The sequence below is a fragment of the Emys orbicularis genome, chromosome 17 (assembly GCF_028017835.1).
Source record: "Emys orbicularis isolate rEmyOrb1 chromosome 17, rEmyOrb1.hap1, whole genome shotgun sequence".
Taxonomy (NCBI): domain Eukaryota; kingdom Metazoa; phylum Chordata; order Testudines; family Emydidae; genus Emys; species Emys orbicularis.
Window position 1 is genome coordinate 2,585,603 of NC_088699.1, and position 17,606 is coordinate 2,603,208.

Sequence of the window (17,606 nt, forward strand, 5' to 3'; positions counted from 1 at the left end):
ATACTTTCCTCTGAAGCATCAATTATCAGCCAATGCCAAAGGCAGGAGACCAGACCAGCTGCTCTGACCCAGCATGGCATCTGAAACCAAACGACCAATATCCACGCCCCACAAATCCCCACTCCCTGCCAGCTGCTGCACTGGGGCCTGATCCCCCACTGGGGGCGCTGTTCTGGCTTTGGAGAGGTCAGGAGCCACTGAGACGGCAAACAATTGGGGACCTTCTTTGTTATCTGTCTGTTCCCAGGCCGAACACACTGCTTATCTGACGGGGCTTCAGGGACAGGGAGCCTGGGGGAGTGGTCACTCTGGGGGCAGGGGGCACTTGTCCTAGGTGTGCACAGCTTTGCCTGTTGCCTTGTGAGGAGAAGGGATGAGTTATTGTCTCATCATATTCCCAGGACATCCAGATTTATAATTGATTTCCTCTCCGTTCCAGGAGCGGCTACGGAAGATGCTGCCGGGACTCCCGGGGGAGAGGCGCAGCCTGTCAGTTACGTTGGCAACGTTACCTGCGGAGCCTGGTGTGACGCGAACAGCTGCTCCAGGCATGGCTGAAGTGAGCCCAGCGGGCTGAACGCTCACAACGCAGCCCCTGGAGACTGCCAATCCCAGCATGCAACGGTGCCATCCCGAACCAGCCAACCAAGAGCTGCAGGGGCTCGGGGCACCCCCCACCCAGTGACACAGCCCCCCTCCAGCTATGGGCCTCTGCGATGCGGCTCCAGCACTGGTCCCTCATGGCACGGAGAGGCTCCCGGCCCGGCGGGGGGGTGTTAGAGGTTTAGGGCTAGTGCACATGCATGGAGCGCGTTGTGGGGGCGACATGCAGGGCCCAGCGGCGGGCTCCTTCCAGGCATGCTCAGGGTTAGGAACAAGGGGTTATTTAATTGGAGAGGAGAGTTGAGATCCTCACAGTTTATTCTTTCTTTTCTGATACTTTGTCACCACGTCCTGCAAACTGAGAATGGGGGGGGGCAGGGGGACAAAGAAAATAAATGAACTTAAAGAGGCAAAACGGAACAAAACCACAACAGAAACGAACCGGGGCAAACCAACGAGCACAACTAGGGAGGGGGGTAACGAGGAGGGGTTGGCAGCCCCTAGCTCAGACAGCAGCACTGTCTCCCGTGGGGAGAGCCCAACGCACTTCCCCACACTTGCAGATTACAGCGCGCCAGGGCCAGATCCCAGGTCTGCTGAGTGCGAGTCCGGCGTCTCAGTGCGCAGCCCCAGCCCGGCGCCCCGGCCACCTGCGGCGGGCACTGGAGTTGCTAGCGATGCTTTCTGACGATGGTTCTCGGGGTGGCGCAGCAGGCAGTACTCAGCTGCTCCCCTGCAGGCGTGCCCCATCATAACACCTAAGTCTTCGAGAGCATTTTCCATCCACTGCTCTCCACACACTTTCCCAAGGTCAGTGTCAATACGCCCATTTAACAGACAGGGAAACTGAGGCATAGAGGTGAAATGACTTGCCCAGAGTTTCCCAGCAGGCCAGCGGCAGAGTCCCAGTCCAGTGCTCTATCCACTAGCCCAGCCCGCCTCCCAGCCACTCTCGGCAGGTGCGGACGCACCCAGCACCATAAACAAGTGCTCTGTTTGCAAGCGGCAATGTGAGGCCAAGGCTGGCCGGCCGGAATTACGGCAGCTTTTGTCGTAGTCAGAAAGCTGGGACTCCCCAGGGACACAGGAGCGCACCGGCTCGTCCCATCATGTCCAAGTCTCTGGGAAACAGAAGCTGCTCTCCCGTTTTATGGCGAGGGGAAGTGGGAGAACTGGAGCAGGGGGAAGATAAGATCCGACCTGCCTGAATTGCTGCAAAGAACCAGCCCCACCAGGCACAGACCAGCCGCTACCCGGGAACATTCAAACCCCGCCGTGCAGAGATGCATCGGTGATCGTGCTTGGAGGAAGGGGGGGGGGCTGACTGCAGCATGCCCATGGGGGACCCACCAGCTTCGCCATGGGGCAGCCCTGTCCAGTCTGTTAGGAAGGACTGAGCAGGATGTGGGAGTTTCCTGGGCCCTGGCGGGTGGGGGAGTCTCCGACAGGGAACCGCGCGGCTCCCACCTGTTGATCAGGTCCTCGTTGTCGTCGCTCTCCATCTCGTCCTCGATGGCAGCCTGCAGGTCCCCGATCCGCTTGAACGCCAGCTTCAGGTCCGACTGCAGGCTCTGGTTGGCGGCCTCCAGGCTCTCCAGGTCCATTTCCTTGGGGAAAGCAAACCCCGTAAGCATCGGCTGCAGCCTCATGCCGCAGGGAACAGCCACCCCAGTGATGGGCTGTCACCCCCCAGAGGAGTCGGGGCAGCCACAGCTGGAGCGCAGCACCCGTCCCGTCCACCGGCAGGGAGGGACCAGAGGTGTGCCCAGCATGTCACAGGGCAGTTACACCAGGGGCGGATTTGCCCCCCCCCCCCGCCGCAGTTACACCAGGGGCAGATTTGCTCCCTCTCCTCCCCCGGGGCAGTTACACCAGGGGTGGATTTGCCCCCCTCCCCCGGGGCAGTTACACCAGGGGCGGGTTTAGCCCATCTCCCATTTTTAAAGGACTGTTCTCAAGATGCCCAGCTCCCAGTTTCCCCTGCCAGGCTCTGTTTATGGGTAGGACCTACGCTAACCAGCCTGGTTTCATAGCGATGTTCGGGGATCAGTGGCATGACCCATATACTTAAGGCTGCGCATCCGACCCCGACAGGGGCGTCCCGGCTGGTCTCTGCTCCCATCCCTGGGCACACTGGGGGCAGCGCTCCCCGTAGCCAGTCAGGGGTCGGGGGGGGTGGGGGGGGCTGGCTGGCCTCTCCTCCCATCCCTGGGCACACTGGGGATGGCGCTCCCCATAGCCAGTCAGGGGCACTGACAGGTCAGTGGGGAGGGGGTGGGCTGGCTGGTCTCTGCTCCCATCCCTGGGTACACTGGGGCGGCGCTCCCCGTAGCCAGTCAGGGGTGGGGGGGGGCTGGCTGGTCTCTGCTCCCATCCCTGGGCACACTGGGGCAGCGCTCCCCGTAGCCAGTCAGGGGCACTGACAGGTCAGCGCGGTGGGGGTGGGCTGGCTGGTCTCTGCTCCCATCCCTGGGCACACTGGGGCAGCGCTCCCTGTAGCCAGTCGGGGGGGGGGGGGGGCTGGCTGGTCTCTGCTCCCATCCCTGGGCACACTGGGGCGGCGCTCCCTGTAGCCAGTGAGGGGCACTGACAGGTCAGCGGGGTGGGGCGGGGGCTGGCTGGTCTCTGCTCCCATCCCTGGGCACACTGGGGTGGCGCTCCCTGTAGCCAGTCAGGTCAGCGGGCAGGGGGTGGGCTGGCTGCCCCTGCCTCGCCCTCTGGCCAGGCTTCCTCACCAGCTCATGCTTCTTGCGGCTGGCCTCGGCTTCCTTCTTGGCCAGCTCGCCCATCTCCTCCTTGGTGTCCCGCAGCTGACGCTGCAGCCGCTTGTTCTGCTCCTTCTCCCGGTTCTCAGCGGCTGCACGCTGGTCCCGCTCCTCCGTCAGCTTCTCCATGTTCTCCTTCAGGCGGCTGGCCAGGCTCTGGGGGCATGGGGACCGGGGCACAGTCAGGCAGGGACGCTCCCCCTCCAGGGGTCACAGTTACCCCAATCCCCAGGCAGGGCAGGGAACAGAACCCAGGAATCCTGGCTCCCCTCGAGATCAGCAGGGACATTTGGACCTTCTAGGACCAGGCCACCTCAACAGCCACCCCAGGTGTGAGCCAGTCATCAAGGCCCTGCCAAGCCACAGCGGCTCCCGGGTGCCCTGCCCAGAGCAGGGGCGGCTCAACCGAGGGCTGCTGAGTCCCCGCGCTGGTCCCCTCCCACGCCCACCTTCCCTCCCCACAGCAGGTGACGGGGAGACGGCAGCCCTGACAGAATCAATATTCACTCGTCAAGAATAATCGCAGCAGAGAGCGGCAATTACCCAGCCCGGCTCGGGAGCGAGCGCCGCCCCGTCGCTTCCCACTGAGCGCTAATGGAACAAACGAACCCAGCGCCATGCATTTACATGGAGGGGGCTAGGGCGGGGGGGGAGAACGGAGGAGCCGCTTCCCCCGGGCGAGGGAGGGGGCAGAACAATCGTGGGGCTTTGGCGAATTGGAAAAATAGATTTAACTTTGTGTGAAGTAATTACAGCCTGTAACGCTGAGAAAAAATAGACTCGATCCTTCCCAGCAGCTGAGCCATCCGCTGCATATTTATGGCCCCGCCAGAGAGAGGGGAAGGGGAATAACGGCAGGAAAATACGGCGAGGGAGAGCTGAGCGCAGCGCAGAAAGGGCCTGCGAACACAGAATATCAAGCAGGCTGCGCTGGGAGGGAGCGGCAGAGTCTATAATTTCACTAAGTCAATGCAGGCGAAGAGCAGCACTTTGCCGCACGCCGGCTGGCCGGCGAATTATTGTTATCAGCGCCCGCCGATAACCAGTCCAGGCAGGCGTGGAGCCGGGGGGTTGGGGGACAGGGCCCAGCAGGGTGCTGACACAGGTAACAGGCCGTGGGCAGCGGAAGGCCTGGAGAGAGCTGCCTAGCCAGCGCCCCCAGTCCAGAGCTCTGCACAGGCCACTCCGGGGCGGTGTTAATGCTGCATCAGGAGCCCTCAGCCTCCCCCAGTGGCACCATCAACCCTGCCCAAACCCACAGCACCTGCTCTGGAGCAGGAGGAGCTTTCGGTCCAGGCTTCGCACGGACGGCATGTGCCGGGGTGAGGACTGTGCTCCACTGGCTGCCCGACGGTGCCCATGGCTGCAGCCGCAGCTGCGCCTGCTGGCACAGACTGGCCGAGAGGCTGCTGTGGGCTCCCCTCACAGCCAGCCCTACAGCTGCCAACTTCCCTCGATGGACACTCCTCCACGGGAGCTCGCTCCCAGCTGTGGCTGGGCTCAGATCACCAGATGCCCAGGGAGCTCGCAGCCAGCGTACAGGCCAGGCCGGGAGCCACTGGCAGACCCGCTCGTTGGGGAGCCCGCTGCGCTGATGGGGCTGCCCTGCTCCCCGCCGTGCTCAGAGGCGGTCCGGCTCCCCTCCTCCCCCAACGTCGCGACCTGCAGGGCCAGGACCATCCGGAGCTCCCTACCTCCAGGCGTTTGACTTGGGTCCTCTCGAACTCTAGCCGTGTCTCCAGCTCCCGGATCTTGGCTTCCTGCCGGCTGACCAGAGACTTGTCCACCATGGACTGCTCGAGGAACTCCAGCTGGCTCTGTAGCCCTTGCAGCTGGGGACAGGACAGGCAGCAGCTCAGGTCACGCCAAGAGAGAACCAAGGCTTGGTCCCGGATCGGGAGAAGGGCCAGATGGGCCAGCACATGTGGCCGCTCTCGGGCTCAGCCGCAGACAGACACAGCCCCTTGAACCAGCCCCCGGCGACAGGGGGGCACTGCAGGCCATGCGCCCGTTAGCCCAAACGGCTTCTTCCCTGGGAGAGCGGCAGGGGCTGGTGCCTTTGGGCAGAGCCAGGCTGGGACCATCGCCAAGGGAGGTAGGGGCTCTCTGTAGGCAGTGCCCATGTTGGGTGGCTGGCCCTGTGCTTGCTGCTGGGCTCTGCCAGGATCTCCAGAGTCCTGCATGCAGCGCGGGCGGCTAGGGGCCAACCATTTCCCCCGTTTGGCTCTTGCAGAGGGTCAGGCTAAACGACCTGGCCGTGGCCCTGGAGCGGCACGCGGGTCTCCGCAAACGGCCGGACTCACGTCGCTCGTGTCCCGGATTGCAGTGCAGGGGCCGAGCCCCTCCCAACCCAAAGGCCGTGCTCTGGGCAGCAAGACCTGCCAGCACACTCCCCCCCTCCCCTGATGACGACCCAGGCCACCCTGCTACCTTCTCCTGCAGCTCCTGCTTCTCTTTGTTGGCGTCTTCCAGCTGGGACTGGAGGTCATTTATCTGGGCCAGATCCCGGGAGGCCTGTGGGCAGAGAGTGTCTGGGCTGCTCAGAATCCACTGCCAGGCCAGCTGCCCTCCCCCAGCCCCAGGGCCTGGCTAAGGGCGCAGCACCCCCTAGGGCAGGCAGTGGGACTTGCCAGCCTCCAGGCAGCCCCCCTAGCCCGCTCTCCTGGGCGGGCTCACGGCAGAGAATCCAGCGGTGCCCTTTGGGATGCCAGGGATGGCCAGAGCTCAGCTGAGACTACAGAGGGGGTGAAGACACCTAATGGCTTGCCTCACTTCCAGCCTCCACAGAGAGGTGTCTGTGGGGCAAGGCTGGGCTAGCAGGGTGCGGACGGGGCGCCCAGGGTGCCGGGGGGAGGGGGGGGGGAAGAAGAGGACAGGGTGCCCGGGAGGGCATGCACAGGGTGCTGGGGGGGACGGGACGGGGCGCCCGGGGGCTGGGGGACGTGCACAGGGTGCTGGGGGGGACGGGACGGGGCGCCCGGGGGCTGGGGGACGTGCACAGGGTGCCAGGGGCGCCGGGAGGGGACGGGGGGCCGGCAGCACACAGGACCGGTGGCGCTGGGCGTGAGTGGCATCACCTGGGCCACTGATGCTTTGTGCTTCTTCATCAGCTCGTTCATGTCCTCCTGGTCCTCCTCCAGGCGGCTCTGCACCTCGTTTTTCTCCCGCTGCAGCCGGCTTAGCTGCTCCTCCAGCTGGGGGGGGAGAGAGGAGAGGGAGGTGAGACCGCCCAGCCCCACGTACACTGCCGCCTCCCACCCACTGCCCCCGAGGCTCCCCCAGCCCAGCCAGCACCTCTGGGCCCCTCCGTCCTGCCATAGCTGGGCACCAGATGGGTTCTGCCTGGGGCGGGCCAGAACTCATGACAATAATGGACCTTCCAGCGCACCAGAACGCCGAGCCTGAGCTGGACACAGGCCAGGGACGGACTGGCTCTCGGGGGTGGGCTCAGGGGCTTTCCCCTGCGTAAGCAAGATTGATGACGAGAGCCAGGAGGAATTAGCTCGAGGTGCTCATGCCTGCTGGAAGCTGGTGCTCCCTTTGCCTGCCATAGCCATAAGGCTCTAGGATGGCCATGATCCATGGGGCTCGGAGTGGCCTGCACAAGCCTGCTGGGCACACTGCATTGGCAGAACACTGGGGTGAGGACAGGAGCCCCTCGGCATCTGGCTCAACGCAGGGCACAGGGGAGGGGAGCCCCGCGGGCAGGGAACCGGCTCAGCGCGGGGGAGCGGAGCCCCGCGGGCTGGGAACCGGCTCGGCACGGGGGAGCGGAGCCCCGCGGGCCGGGAACCGGCTCGGCGCAGGGCACGGGGGAGGGGAGCCCCGCGGGCCGGGAACCGGCTCGGCGCAGGGCACGGGGGAGGGGAGCCCTGCGGGCAGGGAACCGGCTTGGCGCGGGGGAGGGGAGCCCCACGGGCCGGGAACCGGCTCGGCGCAGGGCACGGGGGAGGGGAGCCCCGCGGGCCAGGAACCGGCTCAGGCACTCACGGCTGCCTTGGCTTTGGAGATGTCATCGATCTGCAGGTGAAGATCCTCGATTTCCACCTCCATGGACTTGCGGGCCTTGACCGCCGCCGCGCAGGTGAATTCAGACTCCTCCAGCTGCAGAGAGAGCCCGACACGGGGATTGTCAGCACCGGGCACGGCATGGGCAACACACTGGCCACGGTACGGGCGACGCACCGGGCATGGGAGGGGGAGGGGCAGGGGGCAGCAGCTGCGGTAGCCTTGCGTGCCCAGGAGGCAGCAGCATTGGTGATGCCAAGGAGCCGTTTCAGGAGTGGCAGGCACGGAAAGCAGTGCCAGACACGGCCAGCGCACGCCGTGGGAATCGGGGGGGGGGGGCAGTCTAGAGCACAGGGATCCCCACAAGGGCCCTGAGCTCCCCTGGCTCTCCCTCGCTCAGAGCCGCTGAATGCCCAGGGCTGGGAACCCCCTTCGGGGGACACGGAGGACAAGGCTGGCCAGGCGCAGTGCGCGGGCAGTGCACACCTGGTTTCTGAGCTGAGCGATCTCCCTCTTGCTGGGTGCGTTGTTTTTCAGGTGATCCAGCATGATCTGGGCATCCGCTAGCAGCGCCTTGGTTCTCTTCAGATCCTTGCGCAGCCGCTTCTCCGTCTCAAAGTCCCGCTGGCTGACCTGGGCGTGGGGAGGCCATGCAGGGCTCGAGGGCATGCCCGCTCTACACGCTCCATCCCGGAGAGGTCCCCCACCCCCACAGCAACGGGCACGGCTCCCCCTGGAACCTGAGCGCCACACCTGCGATGGCCAGAGCCCCCAGCCCGCGGGAGTTCAGCTCTTGCAGGGGACGGTGCCACCCGGGCACAGAGCGGGCGCCGCACTCCCTCTGCTTTGCCTGCCCGGCCTTTCGCCCTGCATCGCCGGGCCCATGCTCCCTCCGCAGAGGCAGCTGCTTGCCAGCCTCGGCTCTGAGCTCCCAGCCAGGGACCACAGCCCGCTCCGCCCCAGACAGCGGCAGGCCAGCGGAGTGCTCCTGGGGCAGACACAGAGGGGCCAGCTCTGGCTTAGGGACTAGCCAGCCGGGGTGCCCACGCCCCACTCTGCCATGCCGGCGCCAAGCCTCCTACTTCTGGCAGTGCCCCCGATGAGCGCGCCCGGCTGGGGTTAGTCCTGGCCATTAACCCCAGGGAGGCCCAGCTCCACGCTGCACCCCAAGATGGGGGGGGGGGGGTGGTGTCTCTCGCCCGGGCGGTACCTGGTCACTAGCTGCAGCCAGCTTGCTCTCCAGCTCTCGCTTCTCTCTCAGCACCTTCTGCTTATCCTCGTACTCCTCCTCCAGCTGCACTTCCATCTGCTTCAGCTGCGCCCGGCACCCCACACACAAGAGCAAGAGGGTTTCCATGAGGCACGCTCGGGCCGGGGGAGGCTGGGCGAGCGGTGCGCGGGATGGGCAATCGGTGCGCGGGACGAGAGGGTGGCCGGGCGAGGGGGGGACAGGACGAGGGGGGGGGGGGCCGGGAGACGGGTGCTGGGGGACGAGGTGGAGGCTGGGAGAGGGGTGGTCGGGACGAGGGGGGGGGCAGGCGAGGGGAGCGCGGGATGGGGGGGGCGAGCGAGCGGTGCTGGGGGACGAGGTGGGGGGACGAGCGAGTGGTGCGCGGGATGGGCGAGCGGTGCGCGGGACGAGGGGGTGGCCGGGCGAGGGGGGCTGGGGAACGAGGGGGAGGCCGGGAGAGAGGTGGTCGGGACGAGGGGGGGCAGGTGAGGGGAGAGCGGGATGAGGGGGGGGCCGAGCGAGGGGTGCTGGGGGACGAGGGGGGGGGCGAGCGAGGGGTGCTGGGGGACGAGGGGGGGGGCGAGCGAGTGCATGGGACGAGGGGGTGGCCAGGCGAGGGGGGGGCCGGGAGAGGGGTGCTGGGGGACGAGGGGGAGGCCGGGGGGGGGGGCGGGAGAGGGGAGCGTGGGATGAGGGGGGGGCCCGGGCGAGGGGTGCTGGGGGATGAGGGGGGGCAGAGCAGCGAGCACAGATCGGGCCCTAACCTGCACTAGCCAGTCATCTCCCGGCTGGGGGGCCCCTCGGCTAGCCCTGGGTCCCTGTCCTAGTCAGGCCCCGCCCCCCCCTCAGCTCCTGCAGACATGACCCACGAGGCAATCTGGGGATACGGACTGTCCCGGCTCAGGAGAGACCCTAGGACTGGCCAGTGGGGGCTATGAATCCGGACTGAGGGCACCGGAGTTACCCGATCCCCAGCCTTGTGGGGAAGTGGGGAGACGCTGGCTCAGCCAGCGCGAGTCCCTGTGCCATTGCGCTCGTTGGAGGGGAGCCAGCGCGCTGCCTGACCCGGCGAGCGCAGGGAGAGCGAGCAGATGGGCGAGCGCCTGGTTAAACTCGCCAGGCCAGGGGCCGAGCCGCATGGGGAGCCAGATTAACACAACCCGCCCATCGCATCACAGGGCCCTCCCGCCAGCCTCACAGCATCGGGTCTTGGGGGGGGCCACTATGCAGCGGGGCAGGGATATCATGGAGTGGAACAGGAGAGAGGGGATTAATGGCTAGGAAAGAGCCCCCCCCTTCTCTCCTGAGGTACGTGGGTGCCAGGCAGCAGGGAGGCAGCCGGCTCTCCACGGACCCCTGCCCAGCAGCGAGGGCAGAGCGACGCCCTGGCCCTACCTTCTTCTGGCACGACTGCCTGATCTCCTCCACCTCCTCGTCGCGGCTTTCCACCTCCTTGGAGTGGGTCTGCCGCAGGCGCTCCATCTCCATCTCCAGACGCAGCTTGGCCTGAGGGTGGAAAGCCGCCCCGGTCAGCCCGATGCTGGGAGTCTGGCCGCCTCCCTCCTGGCAGAGCGGCCCTCTGCTGATCACTTCCATCCCACCGAGCCCGAACGCAGCCAGGCAGAGCACGGCCACTAGTCCTCAGGGGCAGCACACGGACAGGGCCAGCCCAAGGCCTGTCGGACCTTCCATAACCCTCAATCCCCACAACCCAGCACACTAGACAGCAGCTGTCTACCCCGGTAACACCAACGCCCTCTCGGCCGGCACGGCACAGAGCAACCGGCCTGCACCCAGGGACAGGTCCTGTGTTACCCCGGCTACGAACTGCCAGGGAGCGCAGGGACAGGGGAGCCCTCGTCCTGGGGAGCTGAGGTGACAAACACTCCCTGCCCATCGCCGGGGCTCGGTGCCAGAGATGGGGCCCCCTGCTCATCGCCGGGGCTCAGCGCCAGTGACGGGCCCCCCCCGCTCCCTGCCCATCGCCGGGGCTCGGCGCCAGAGACGCCCCCCCCCCGCTCCCCGCCCATCGCCGGGGCTCGGTGCCAGAGACGCCCCCCCCCCCACTCCCCGCCCATCGCCGGGGCTCGGTGCCAGAGACGCCCCCCCCCCCACTCCCCGCCCATCGCCGGGGCTCGGTGCCAGAGACGGGGCCCCCCGCTCCCTGCCCATCGCCGGGGCTTTTCACAGCAGTGACACTCGCAATGCCCCCAATCCAAGGCCCGTGCTGCTGCTCTGCCAGCCAGCATCTCTGCGGCCCTTGCAGGCCACTGCTCCGTGACGGGAAGGCAGCGTTCCTGTCTCTCCGAGCCCCCGGGGCAGGCCTGGCCCCACACACCAGCCGATCGCCCCGCGCTCTAGTCCCCTGGAGGGGGCTGCTGCAGCAGAGGGGGAGCACCCCGCCCAGACTGAACGCAGGGTCACCCAGCAAGCCAGCTGGCCAGAGCCGTGCGAGCCCTGGGCGGGAGGAGCCAGCACGACAAACCCACATGAAACCGGCACACCCAGAAACCAGCCCGGTCCCAGGCTCAGCCTGGGACGCCTGCCGCCCACTCGAGGAGGGAGCCGCACCCTGATCCCTGCATCGAGCCAGGATCAAATCCAGTGGGTCACCCCCCACCATCCCCCTGAGGTGAGTCTGGTCTGAGCCGGGCCCCCTCCGCACCTGCTCCAGCAGCTGGATGGTCCCGGCCTGCTCATCCAGCTCCTCCTCCTGGTCCTTGACCTTCGCCTCTAGGTCCCGCAGCTGCTTCTTCACCTTGGCCAGGGAGGCCTCGTCCTTGGACTCCTGGGAGGAGACGTCTTGGAGCTCGGCCTCCAGGGCTTCCACCTTCTGGCTGAAGCTCATGATGTCGGAGTCTTTGTCCTGGAAGAGAGTGCAGGGAGAGCCTGCTGAGCCGGCTGCACCGAGCGCCCAGCCGCGGCCCCGCCGGTGAGGGGCAGGGAATGGGGTGGCCATTCTGCTCACCTCCAGCTGCTGCTTGAGGCCGAAGACCTCTGCGATGAGCATGTCCTTCTCCCGACTCAGCTTCTCCCGCAGCAGCTTCTCTCGCTGGGCTTCTTCATGAGCCTGAGCGAGCTCGCTGTCAAACCTGCAAGACACCCATGGCCAGGCCGTCAGCTCAGCTCAGGCACCAAACCCGCCCCGTGCCGGGGCGCCCTCCCCCAGCACTCTGCTATGGAGGTGCTGTCCGCCCAGCATCTGCCCCGTCACTGCCCCAGGCAGGATCCGGGCGGGACGAAGCCGAGACCGGCTGGGGCAGCAGCTCCTGCTGAGAAGGTGCACCTGGCTCCAGCCCAGAAGGGCACGCATCTTTCCCCGCCTCCCAGCCTGGGCCCCCCAGGAGATTCCCGGCCGGCACTGAAGCCCTGGGGAGCAGGGGCTGATCAGCACCAGGCCGTGGTCCCTGTGGACAGGCAGCTAAGCACCTTTCTCCTGGGAAGAAGGCCAGGGTGCTAACGCAGCCAGGACAGAGCCTGAGGCTGCTGAGCGTGGGAGGCGGGTGCAGCGTCACCTCCTTCTTGCTCAGCTCTGGCCTGTCACTGCCTAGTCCGCTGGCAATGCCGATTCCTGGAGCTGTGCAAGGAGCCGGCCCGCACCGGACAGCCAGGAGAGCCCTGGGCGACAGCAGATGCGCCGTGGAGCAGGACAGTGTCCTGGCCTGATGCACGGGGCCAGGAAAGGAGGGAAATGCCTCTGAGGGTGCGTGGACCCTGGGAGCTGGGGGGAGAGTCCCAGCTCGAGAAGATGACCCCACGCGACCTCTGGGTGAGCAGCAGGAGGGGTCGCTGCTGAGCATGCGCCTAGCGTCTGTGCTGGGCACATACTCGGGGCAGCTAGCCCCTCCCCCTGCCACGGCACCGCTCTCTCTAACTCGTCCAGGTGCTGATCCTGGCCACCCCAGGCAGCGCAGAGAGCAGATCCCCGGGGGGCACGTCACCCTCTGGGAACAGCCCCTGCTGACTGGCTGGAGGGGGCTCGAGGCTGGGAGAAGACAAGAGCTGATCGGGCCCCCATCTCCCCCCATCCCCGCAGTACCCTCAGGGGAACTGTTTCAAAAGCGGCACAGTGACTCAGGGGACGTCTACACTGGAGCTGCAGCCGTACAGGCGCTAGCGCCGATCCAGTGCGATGTGCCTGGGGTGTCGGACGGGAGCGTGCCGAGCCCACCTGGCCGCCCGTAGCGGACTGGGAATCACCCCCAGCTGCCCGGAGATGTTCCCGCAGGAGCCCAAGGCTGAAAACGGACGTAGGCTCCTAAGTCCCTCGGGCCCTTCAGAAAAGGTCACTCCAAAGACACACGGCGAGTCCACGGCTGAGCCGGGAACTGAGCCCGGGTCTCTCTCGCCAGAGGCCACTGGGCTGCCTCACGCCCACCTGCTGGCTCTGCCTCTGGGGCTGGCACTGGTCTGGCAGCATGGCACATTCCACCAGCCCCCTGCAGTGTGCCCTCCAGCTGGGCCAGGGAGGGAGGAGTGCCCACTTCGTGCCCCACGCTGCTCACCTTCGCTGCTTCTTCTCCAGTTCGTGGCTGCGCCCCTGCTGCCCCTCCAGGTGCAGCTTGGTGTCCTGCAGCTCTGCCGTCAGGCGCTGACACTTCTTCTTCAGCTGCTGCAGGGCACGCTGGCACTCCTCGTTATCGGCCTGCAGATCTGCCAGCTGCGGGCGGGGCACGGATTAGGGCTCTGCAGGGGGAGGAGGCTGGGCATCCCATCGCTGCCACTCAACCTCCCGACTCAGCCACGGAGCCTTTGGGGTGAGCCCCTTCCCTGGGGGGGGGGGGGGGTGGGAGGGGAGGGTGAGCAGACAGCCTCTGTCCAGCCCGGGCTCTAGGCATGTGACGTTATGAGTGGAATATCTCACTGAAAGGTGACAGGGCCAGAAAGAGTTAATTACCTCCCAGACTGACCTGACCCATGGCCCAACTTTAGAGACTGGTTAGGAAGATAGGTAAATGCATAGAGCTTTGAAATGCAGCCGGCATTGTTAGAGAGAGGAAGGGAGCTGTTTGCTCAGGTTGTGTGATGTAAGCAAATGAGTCTTGTCTATTGCTGTAGCTTTAATTCAAAGATCAAAAAAGGAATATTAACATTTATGATGACACTTGAGTGAAATAGTATTATTGTCTCTATGTCTCTTTGAAGGTTGTGATAAACTGTATCTGAACTGTTTAATGGATAAATTACACTATGCTAATTGCCAGGATGTTTGGGAGACAGAAGATTAAGCTTATTCTCTCAGGCCGAGAGGCTGCTGGAAAATGTATAAAAACCTTGGGACACCATCCTATTTTATCTCAGATCTGCTTTGGGTTTCAAGAGGGGGAAACCTTAAGCCACAAGAACTGAGATCCCCAGTCACTGACTGGAGTCACCCTGAATATGGACATTGGACTATAACCTATGGACTATTTCTAAGAGGAATTTTGGCAACTACAAGCTCATCTCTCCTATGTATCTGAACCTCAAGAATTGAATTCAAGTCTGTATGTATATTGATTCTTTAACCAACACTCTCTCTCTTTCCTTTTTTAATAAATTTTAGTTTAGTTAACAAGAATTGACTATAGCGTGTATTTTGGGTAAGATCTAAGTTATAATTGGACCGGGGTATGTGGCTGATCCTTTGGGGTTGGAAGAACCTTTTCTTTTATATGATGAGATAAGATTTTCAGTAATTATCATCATATCTGATGTGTGTGTCTGGACGGAGGCCTGAGGCTGGGCACTTTAAGGGAACTGCGTTGTTTGGACTTCTGAGTAACCAAGCTGTTTTGGGCTGGCTTGGTAAATCTAAGTATTGGAATATCCACCAGCGTTTGGGGTTTGTCTGCCCCGTTCTCTTTGCCGTTCACCCTGAGTGACCCCAGCTGGCTCCCACGGGCACCACCGTCCCAAGGCGCTGCACGGGGGTTAATGGAGCCAGCAGCGCTGGCACAGAGAGGCTGAGTTCTGAGTACCCCAGTGAAGGAGATGCTGGGGGGAGGGGGGTCACTGGTGCATGTTAGGGGGAGAGGAGGGTCACCGGTTTGCGCGGGGGGGAGGGAGATCACCGGTGCACGTGTCACACCCCTGGCAGGGCTAGGCACACTCACTCTTCTCTCCTGCTGCCTCTTGCTCTGCTGCTCCACCTCCAGCTTATCCTCAAACTCCTGCTGCACGCGCTTCTTGGTGAAATCCACCTCGCGGATGGCTCGCTCGTACTTCAGCCGCCACTCGCCGCCTGCGGGAGGGAACCGGAGCCCCGGGCTGAGCAGACCCCAGACTGGGCTTGCGGAGCACACGGAACAGGGCGGGGGGAAGCGGGGGCATCGCTGCTGCTGCTGCCACATGTGCTGAAGGCGGATGGTGAGAGCCCCCCCAGAGGGCAGGGGGTGACACCGAGCATGGATCGGGAAAGTCACCTGCCCAGGGCGCAGAGTGAGATGGGTGATGCGCCCCCGTGTGTGGAGATGGAGGGGAGCGGAGGGCAGGGAGCGAGAGGGGGCTCCAGGGGGTCCCGGGGGGCTGCCTGGGGCAGGCCAGCACCTGAGTCGTCGTCGTCGAGGTCCCCATTGAGCTCGGCCGCCCGGATGAGCCGCGCCTCCATCACTTCCATTTCCATGGAATCCATCTGCTTCTTCAGCGACTCGTACTTGGCCTGGGAGGGGGAAACAAGGCCCAGGTCGGTGCAGAGGGGTGGAGCAGGGCACCAGGCCCAGGTCGGCGCCAAGGGGTGGAGAGGGGGTTTGTGGGAAGGCACAGGGGGCATTCCCAGACCGGGGGGAGGGGCGGGGCAGGGGGAGCAGGTGGCTGGTGTTCAGGCACAGGGGACAGTGCCAGACCGGGGGCAAGGAGGGGGGAGCAGGTGGCTGGTGTTCAGGCACAGGGGACAGTGCCAGACCGGGGGCAAGGAGGGGGGAGCAGGTGGCTGGTGTTCAGGCACAGAGGACAGTGCCAGACCAGGGGCAGGGAGGGGGGAGCAGGTGGCTGGTGTTCAGGCACAGAGGACAGTGCCAGACCGGGGGCAGGGAGGGGGGAGCAGGTGGCTGGTGTTCAGGCACAGGGGGCAGTGCCAGACCGGGGGGAGCAGGGGGCACTGCCAGTGTGCGGCTGGGTGTCCTGCTCCAGGCTCCCACAGCCCAGCGAAAGGAGGCCGCTCACGGAGGGAACGGTGGAGTGCGCCGGCCGCCAGCCCCCCTTGGACACAAGAGACGCTCACCTGCAGATCCTTCATCTCCTTCTCCGCCCGCAGCCGCTCGGCCGTCTCCGCATCCAGCAGCTGGGAGGCCGACTCGCCCGTGTGCCGCTCGTCCGTCAGCTCCGCCGTCAGCTCTGCCACCTGGGGATCAGCAGAGCCAGGCTGAGCGGGTGCCATGGCTGGGGCGGGGGGAAGGGGCAGTGCCCAGGGATCGCAGCGAGGCGGGGCCTGGCCACGGGGCCTGCACAGGGAGCAGGAAAGGGAACCACCCCTCTGCCCTGCACCCCCGGGCCACGCAGCCAGCCGGGGCAAGCAGCTGGCCCCGCGCCCACGTGCCCGGCCGGACGTACCCTGCTCTCCAGCCGGTCGCTGCCCAGCCGCAGCTCGTTGCGCTCTCTCTCCACCTTCTCCAGCCTGCCCTTCAGCTGCTGGATCTCCTCCTGGAGCAGAGACGGCAATGAGGGGGGAGCCCAGGGCTGGGGCAGCAGGGCCCCCAAGCAGCAATGCGGAGGCGTCACCAGTCCGGGGGGGCAGGGAGCCCAGGGCTGGGGCAGCAGGGCCCCCAAGCAGCAATGCGGAGGCGTCACCAGTCCGGGGGGGCAGGGAGCCCAGGGCTGGGGCAGCAGGGTCCCCCCAGGCTGCAGGAACTGAGCTGTTAATACCAGATGCCAGTTTGGGGGTCTGAGCCCCCCACGCCAGCAGGGCTGGAGCCCCCAGGGCTGGGAGGGACATGCAGGGGGCTGGGGCTCTCTGTGCCGAGCACTCTGCACGGCCTTTCCCGCAGCCTGGTCTACGACAGGCTGTCGCTTTCCAACCCGTCCTTGGAGTGCCCCCCCCACGGAGGAGGCAAGGGCCAGTTTCCCATTTGCACTCCCCTTCCCCGAGCGGCTGCGAGGTCCTACGCACGTCTTTGCCCCGGATCTGTTCCTCTGTCAGCTGCACCTCGATGAGGGGCCGCACCATGGTGAAGAGCTTCCACCAGCGCCAGTCCTTCACCCCCTTGTTCTTCTTGATGTTCTTCTGCACGCAGCGGATAGCCAGCTCCTGGACCTGGGGAGAGCAGCCCGGGTCAGGGCAGCCCCACCCTGCACCGTGTCTGCCCCCGGGGGAGCCAATCCCCCGTGGAGAACACGGAGACCTGGGGCCCTGGCCCGGGGGGAGGGGGAGGCATTGCCTGCTGGGGGCCTGGCGGGGCAGAATCATAGAATCATAGAATATCAGGGTTGGAAGGGACCTCAGGAGGTCATCTAGTCCAACCCCCTGCTCAAAGCAGGACCAATTCCCAACTAAATCATCCCAGCCAGGGCTTTGTCAAGCCGGGCCTTAAAAACTCTCCAAGGAGAGCCCCTGCCTGCCCGCAGCGCCACTCCTGTCCCCCTCCTTTGAACAACTGCACCTGGTTTCTCCACTGCTGGATGAATCCCTGCCCCCGCGCCCCACGCAGCCATCAGAGATACTCCTGCGGACACGCCCGCCAGCTCTGCTTTATGGACCCCTCAGTAATACAAGGAAGAGCTGACACAGCTACTTAATCTTAATGGAAGAGCCGCTGCCCTGCAGAGCCGCACACAGCCCCCTTGCAGTGCAGTGGGTGCCAGCTTGTACCCGTAACGTCAGCTCCCGGCTCCGGCGGGCTGCAGCCTGGAGTGCACAGAAGCCAGCAGGAGATACCTCCTCCTCCCCAGCCCCCACGCAGCCCTCCTGCCCGGCTCCTCACGGGGGGGCGGCTGCCGGCACGCTGGGACCGCACTGGAGAGCAGGAGCGGCTCCGTCTCCTCCGCGGCGGGTGCCCCGCAGGCAAGATCCCCCCGCGGGGGAA

General features: G+C 65.3%; 1 protein-coding gene across 1 annotated transcript in view; it reads right to left on the reverse strand.

Moving 5' to 3' along the window:
* The window catches only part of MYO18A (myosin XVIIIA), a 107,674-nt gene that overhangs the window by 13,546 nt on the left and 76,522 nt on the right, over window positions 1-17,606 (reverse strand). Inside the window, exons 22-38 of the mRNA XM_065418129.1 lie at window positions 16,694-16,837; window positions 16,138-16,227; window positions 15,809-15,928; window positions 15,136-15,247; window positions 14,703-14,830; window positions 13,113-13,267; window positions 11,576-11,699; window positions 11,273-11,473; window positions 10,003-10,113; window positions 8,587-8,691; window positions 7,863-8,009; window positions 7,359-7,472; window positions 6,446-6,562; window positions 5,799-5,882; window positions 5,063-5,200; window positions 3,339-3,524; window positions 2,071-2,210 (exon numbers count right to left, since the gene is read on the reverse strand). Coding sequence (XP_065274201.1) covers window positions 2,071-2,210; window positions 3,339-3,524; window positions 5,063-5,200; window positions 5,799-5,882; window positions 6,446-6,562; window positions 7,359-7,472; window positions 7,863-8,009; window positions 8,587-8,691; window positions 10,003-10,113; window positions 11,273-11,473; window positions 11,576-11,699; window positions 13,113-13,267; window positions 14,703-14,830; window positions 15,136-15,247; window positions 15,809-15,928; window positions 16,138-16,227; window positions 16,694-16,837 — 2,216 coding nt within the window. The remainder of the gene's footprint in view (window positions 1-2,070; window positions 2,211-3,338; window positions 3,525-5,062; window positions 5,201-5,798; window positions 5,883-6,445; window positions 6,563-7,358; window positions 7,473-7,862; window positions 8,010-8,586; window positions 8,692-10,002; window positions 10,114-11,272; window positions 11,474-11,575; window positions 11,700-13,112; window positions 13,268-14,702; window positions 14,831-15,135; window positions 15,248-15,808; window positions 15,929-16,137; window positions 16,228-16,693; window positions 16,838-17,606) is intronic.